Consider the following 7,798-nt stretch of genomic DNA (forward strand, 5'->3'; position numbering starts at 1 on the left):
GTTGTATAGTTGATCGCAGTTAAGGTTGCCATGCTTTTAGTAGTATTAGTTGCCTGTAGTAGTAGTAGTAGTAGTAGTAGTAGTAGTAGTAGTAGTAGTAGTTGACTGGTTGTATGTGCACAAGTTGTTGTTGTTGTTGTTGTTGTTGTTGTTGTTGTTGTTGGAACCTATTGTTGTTAGGTTCAGCTCAAAGAGGTCAACCTAGTTGTGGTTGGGTCTAGTTGGCTACTGTTTGTTGAGTATAGTGCTGAATGACGCATCACCTGCGTGTGGATGACTATACTGGGAATTCAGTAGTAAAGACTATCGGTAGACGCTAGACTGATCAGCTAGTGGTCGTGTGCCCGTACAAGCCGCCGATACTCTAGTTGGAGCACAGTTGCTAGTTGTTGTTTGTTGTACGTGGTTGCATATAGCTGTTGATATAGGAGTACAAGTTGGTACTGTATGCTAGACCTTTTGATAGTTCCATTCACTTAGCCTTGTGCTAACCCCCTCACCTCCTCCCTTGCAGGTTTTGGATCTTAGTGCTGGTAGGGACGGGAGTCGGGCTGACGATATGTTTGACAGGACGAACTCTGATGTTTTAAGTTTTGTAAATATGTAACTAGTCGTTTAACGTAACACCTATGGTTTGTAATAAATTATTTAACTTATGATTTGTGATAATCATGTTTGTAACTAACTAAGGGTATTTATGTAAATTAAGTCTTCCGCTGTATTGTATAAAAAAAAAATAAATCTAGGGTGTTACACTTGGATTACAAATGGTAACTTTCCAAGCATCTTTTATCTAATCGTCACATTTTTCATCTTCGAACCAATTGTTGAAAATCCTAATAGGTTTCGGCCCGAAGTCATTATTCTTGTCCTTCAAAATGATGGGGCAATGGTCGGAGTAATCCCTATCGAGAGTACATGCAGAAATTCCATCCCATGATGCATAACACGCTTCCGAGATTAAGAACCTGTCAAGTTTACTATATTTCAAACCGTCGTCACTAATCCTAGTAAACTTCATTCCCCCCAATGGAATTTCAATGAGATTAACCTTCTCAATGAAATTGTTGAACATCTTTGCTCTACTTTCGATATATTCGCAATTTTTCCTTTCCGCTCTTCGCCTTACTTCATTAAAATCGCCACAGATAACCCAATCGTCAATATCCACCTGCATAATATTGTCAAGACTATCCCAAAATTTGTGTTTCAATTGATCATTATGTGGCCCATAAACGTTTAATATAATAGAGTCCACCATTTTGCCCACCCATCGACCACGTATTCCCAAAAAAAATCTCTTTCAATCGCACCGGACACACAAAATCTAGTAGGGTTCCAAATTAAAATTGACCCGCCCGATAACCCCACCAATGGTTTAAAGATATATTCAAAATTTTTATTACCCTATAACAACTCAATCATAAAATCAGTAACACGTTTTATTTTGGATTCTTGAAATGCAAAAATGTCCGGATTATGAAAACGAATTAATTTTTAAATCCAATTAAATTTTTCTTTTTCAAGTTTCCCGAGCCCGCATACGTTTAACGATATTATCTTCATTTTAAATACATAAATAAAGAGAAAACGAAAGAAGGGTAAAGTTACTTCCCTGACGGAGCTCCGATCCACTCAAGCCCAATATCGTGGCTAAATTCTTTTAAGCCCAAGCTACAATTCGATAGCGATTGTTCGTTACTAGAAGCAAGATTGTTTGGAGCTCTGATCTTTGAAACCTTACATTCCTTCTCAGAATTAATTGAACCGGTCCTATTGGAACACCCATTACAGTCCTTTGCTAGATTTTGATCAACAGGACCCATGACAGAAACATTCGGCTTAGCCTGGGCTGGAACACAATTAATATCAGTTGGAGTGTTGGTATCGACATCTTTATTATTCATGGTGTCAATGATCTCGTTGTCACTTTCTTTATCTCGTTGCGCCGGGAGCAACTTATGTAATTCGTGCGTATATCGCGGGGTCGGTTGAAAACCCGGAGGTCAGTCAACATCCACATGTCCCACAGCATTACCATGAATGTTATCGTTATCACCTGTAGGATTAGGAATAGAAGTGTCCTTTTTTTCAACGTACGACACATATGGTGAGTCGGGTGTGAACTTAGGAATGGGAGAAGGCCCGTCTTTAAGTTCAGGCTCGTGTGAACTGTTGGGCTGGACAGTTGCGATATTCTCACCACCTTTTGGAACATTATCGAATATTATTTTTTCCAACACAAAATTATCGTTGACAGTAACATTACCCGAACCTGTAACATCACCGCAAGCCCTCTGGGCCAGCCCTTCAGCAGACATTTGGGCTAATCCAATATCATTCATTTTTTGATCCACCTCATTTAAATGTTCATTAACAGAATCCTTTACATGATTATCGATATTGTTAACAGAAGATGTACCATTCACCTTTTCTTTATTAGAACCAACAAATGAGCTTTCAGTCACCCAACATTTTGAATTGTTGTCACCTGGTTCAACCTCATTAGACTTTAAATTCGGGTTATGACCAAAGAAGTCATCGGAGAAATCAGATTTTGAATCATCATCTAAATTTGCATATTCGACATTACCCGGTAACTCAGACTCCGATATCCCGTCACTCCCATCACTTTCCACGTGATCTGGGTTAACATTAACTTCGAAAATCCCATTGGTTTCTTCCATTACATAAGTAAAAAAGATGGAACTATCGGATGTGACACGCACAATGTCATGTACCAAATGTGCATCACGTAACTTAACTAATACTTTTGCTACAACGAGATTTTGGTTACCTTTTAAAGAGAAATTTGAGAAGTCAATAGGTTCGCCCCACCATTTTGCGATGGCAGTAAATGTGTTTTCGTTCCAAAACTGGACAGGAATACCCGTGATATTTAACCATGTAATTCGACCTTGGTATGAGTGGTTTTCATCTCATTTACGAATGTTGGACATCCATTTGTGGATACAATGGTGTTTTTATGCAAGTTTCTTGAAATTTTTTTGTTTGTTAATTACTTTCAGCAACATTAATTTTTATGACAACCCATTTTATATCTCGAACAAAAGTTTTTAAAGTTAACATCAGGAGGAAAGCACTTTTTGGACGGAAGAGGGAAATATTTTTTTTTCCGTATTTAAAAAAAAATCACAAAGATTAAGATTATGCGAAAATATGAACATTTAGAAAAGACACTTTTGGATAAATGTTATTATTTTAACCAGAAAACGCTCGAAGAAATAACATTCATCGTTAAATGTTATTCTTGATAACATTCATCGTAATGCATGTTATTTTCTTCGAGTATTTTTCTTACATCTTCTGTGAAGTTATTTTTTTAAAATTTAGCCCGATTTTAAGTTTAGGGTTTAGGGTTTTTTGTTTTGGGTTTAGTCCCTAACTCAAAATCCCAAACCCTAAACTCTAAACCGTTCGTGTTAAAAACTCAATCTAAACCCTAAACCTTAATTTATAAACCCTAAAAAGTGTTTTTCATTAGTCATTAATCATTTTTTCATTAATTTTGGTTATCATACATGAATGTTATTATCCAAGCGTTTTTCTCATAAAAATAATATAATTAATCACAAAGTGTCTTTTTTAAATGTTCATATTTTTTTCTGATATTAATGCTTGTGAAAAAATATTTCAAAAAAGAAAAAAAAATTATTTCCTCTTTCTCGCCTAAAGACTTATGGTTCGAATGGAATTAGATAAGCGTGGTTTGGACTTACGATCTATAAGATGTCCTAGTTGTAATGACGGTCTAGAAAGTGTGGATCATGCACTTATCTTTTGTAAAGCGGCCTATGATGTTTTGACACGAGTATATAATTGGTGGCATCTTGGTGCTCCAGCTAATTTAAGGTTTGCCGAATCTTCCCTAGGTAATGGATATCCGTTCTCCTCACCACTTGGTAAAAGATTATTGCAAGCGGTTGAATGGGTAACCATGTAGTCAATTTGAAAATTAGGAACGAGTTCGTCTTTGGAAACAAAATTTATCTAGTGCAATGATTGTTAACGAAATACAGTTGAAGAGTTTTGAGTGGATTTCCAATAGAATGAAAAGTTCTACTATCGATTGGCATTCTTTGGATCATTAATCCCATATCCTTTGATGTATCTGTAGCTATCAGACAAGGCATTGATTGACCACCTTTGACTCTATTTGCTTCTCATCAAATGGAAACGGTCCATAATTATAACCTATGTGCTATTAATACTGTTGATATACTTTTAGTTGTCACTGTTTTGATAGGTTTTTCTCGTGCCTCAAATGGTCTTCTCGGTTAGGGGTTAATTGGGGCAATTCAGGCTACTTTGTCGCTGAAAATCAGCAATGTGTCAACTTCTGTGCTAGCTTGTTTCATCAAATTTCGCCTCTAGCTAGGTCCCTATTTGTGTGCACCGAGTTTTCTCTTTTATTGTTTGGCCCTCGTGTAGTCACACTAGTAGATATTTGTATAGTCCATATATGTTCTTGTAATGGTTTCTGGTCTTCCTTTGGAGCCATGTACTTTGTAATGTTTGAGTTATTTTAATAAAATTATATGGCTTTTAATATATTCCATAGTCCCAATCTAAAAGTCTTTAGACAAAAAACACACATTTTAAGAAATGTCATTATCACCTTATGTTTTTTTGTTTTTTTTTGTTTTTTTGTTTTCATGTTTTACCCTTTACGTTTTATCTATTTTTTATTTTATATACATGAAGCAAGAATATAAATTTTTTTTTACCTTAATATTTTCATTACTTTTAGAAATTAAGTATTAAACTGGGACTACCTAAAAAAAGATAAACAAAAATTGAGATGGAGGGAATATATATGTACATAAAATACCATAAATATCATATTGTAATTAGTTAGACCATACACTATGGGTAACAACAACGGACAATTGTTGTGCTACAACAATGACAATAGCCCCTATGCTACAACAATGGACTTCATTGTTATGGTGTGGTGATGAAAAACCACGAAGGCCACAACGCTACAACAATGGACTTCATTGTTGTGGTGTGGTGATGAAAAACCACGAAGGCCACAACGGATATTAAACCAATCACTTTTTTTTTCTTCTTTTAAATATAATATATTAATTAACTAATATTAATTATATTTTACCTACAACATCAAAACACCACGACAATACCTTTAACATAGCGTTTTCTTCATTTTACAACAATGTCACGTCAGAAAAAAAAATATTTTCACAACACCATAACACAACAACAATAATCCCCCTGCGTAGAGAATCGTCTTATACGAGAAATTTTGTTACACGAGAAATTTTGGTATAGTAAGGCCGTAAGGGTGAGGAGGTACGTGGTTGGTGGTGGCGTCAATGTTTGGTTTGCTTTTGGTTTGTATGATACTTGCCTCATCATTAAAGCAAGCATGACTTCAATTATTGCAATGATCCCAAAAGCGTGACATATCTGACCACCATTCCCCTTTCAATATTTCATTTTCAAACACAACCCTTCTCTCTTTTAATTTTATCCCATGCGTGTGGGTCCCTTGTTTTTTCACTCATTTAACAATTATCTATCTCCTCTCAAAACAAACTACTTCGTAAAAGTCTACTGGTGTCCTTATTCGGTTTTCCATATATTTGTAGTTCTCAAGTATAATAAAATATTGTTAATTAATTTCATACTCATATATATATATATATATATATATATATATATATATATATATATATATATATATATATATATATATATATATATATATATATATATATATATATATATATATATTGTTGAAAAGCAAGCTTTATTACTGAATAATGAAATACAGTACACACGAAACATGGAGCATGTTTACAGACTAAAGCTCCTTATACACTATATCAATACTCGTATTTTTCGTGACACGAATTATATTACCATTTCGACTATAAGATGTGCTGATAGTAATTTTTAAATATAATATCTCTTATTAGAATAAAACAAAGTCTATTCTAACAAAGTCTTCTTCTCAGGGCCGTCTTGTTACTTTTGAAGACCATGTACGAGATATAAAACGAGCATTCATAAAAATTAAAATTTTCAACATCCTCATTATCACGTTCTATCAAATGCCCCAGTTTTCGTGTCCGTTTAATAGAAAACAGTGATTACACGCCCCAGTTTTTTTTATCCCGTTTTACAAAACAGTATGTTTTCCAAAATTTTGGCCCCTTTCGAAATTTTGTGCCCTGTACGATTGTCCCACTCGCACGCCCTCTGAGACGCCCCTGCTTCTTGTGAAGATTTCCCTTTCTGGAGAAGTCAATGTGTGATGTGCTTTTGTGGATCTTTGTTGCGATTTTTACACCGAAGGTTATCATTATGAAATACGAGTCTTTTTGTTAAAATGTACAGAGTTTAATGACAGCAACAACAACAAAACTCAATCCCACAAAAGTGGGGTACAGGGAGGTAACATTTAGACAATCATTTTTCTATCCTAGAATAAAGAAAAATCATTTCTCCACCTAGAGTGAAACACCCCAAAAGTAGAGAAAGTTCTCCCTCTAAATGTTATACGGATAGAGAGATTGCTTCCGAATGGACCTCCAACCAATAAGTAGGTTAAAAAAAGAAAAAAAAAGTGTTGGACGTCATGAAAATAGTAGAATCAAATTGTTTTTATTTTCCTCTCCTTCACGGCTCAAGATCTCCAACCGCACTCCGACGAATCTGCTCCTTCTCATCCTTAATCTTCAATCTTGGTAAGATTAATCCATGAATCCCTTTCATTCAATTGTGTTGGTATGATGAATTCTTCAAACATTGCTTGAAGAAACCCTAATTCGAAAATCCTACTCAAATTGATGCTAATAGTGTTCATGAAAACATCTAAAACCTTTGAAATCATGATTAACATTGCATCAATTTAAGATTAAGAATTCTAGGGTTCATCATACAACTAAATTAGGTTTTCATAAGTTCATTGTTCACATAATTCAAACACATTGTCACTAATGAAGAGTAATAATGTAGAAATTGGTAACATCAAAACATTTGTGTTGATGAAAATCAAGTTTACAATTGTGTATTGATGAGACTCAAATTTGCAAAACACGAATCCATGTGAACATTATGAAAACCACGAATAATCTAAAGTGCAAATGCTTTGTCACCAAAAGAGGGTGACAATGTGAAGAATGTTAACATTAAAATACTAGGTATTGATGATAACTAAGGTTGCAAATCATTGTGTTATATGAATATTGTGAGAACAAAAGCAAAAGCATGGAGCTTCGAAATGTTAATGAAAATATAAGCACGAAAACAACATAAAAATTACAAACAATGTATATCAATGCGTATAGCAATGTAAAGACACGAAAGAATGATAAATACAATAATCTCTAGAGCATAGTAGAAGTAAACAGATTCCTCTGGTGGTAGTTGAAAATGAAGGATGATTGTGGCAATAGTCAGGATAATGTCAAGAACCATAGCTGGATTGAGAATTTTCACAATCTTTTGAATAATAATCGAGGAAGAGAATAAAGGAGTTGAGAAAAATAAGGAAACGAAGGAGGTGAATTTATAGTGAAATATCAGACATAGCAATCGAGGCAGATTACTGCATTTAATTAAAGAGGATCCTAATTTCCTTAATTACCGAAGAATTAAATCTTATATAGATTACGAAGATTTTCTTTAAATTCGTTGAATTTCGAAATCAACCGTGACTACGTCAAAAGTTAAGACAAACCTTTATTTTCCTCATTTCACTCTTTTGCGATAGCTTCACTCATACCTTTCGCGTAATCGAATTGTTTTA

General features: G+C 34.4%; 1 protein-coding gene across 1 annotated transcript; it reads right to left on the reverse strand.

The window, feature by feature from the left end:
• Window positions 1-793: 793 nt before the first annotated feature.
• On the reverse strand, window positions 794-1,261 carry LOC139874384 (uncharacterized). Its single transcript, XM_071861827.1, has one exon. It carries the CDS (start codon window positions 1,259-1,261, stop codon window positions 794-796), a length of 468 nt encoding a protein of 155 aa, XP_071717928.1.
• Window positions 1,262-7,798: the final 6,537 nt, after the last annotated feature.

Source organism: Rutidosis leptorrhynchoides, chromosome 11 (genome assembly GCF_046630445.1).
Source record: "Rutidosis leptorrhynchoides isolate AG116_Rl617_1_P2 chromosome 11, CSIRO_AGI_Rlap_v1, whole genome shotgun sequence".
In the NCBI taxonomy this organism is placed as follows: Eukaryota; Viridiplantae; Streptophyta; class Magnoliopsida; order Asterales; family Asteraceae; genus Rutidosis; species Rutidosis leptorrhynchoides.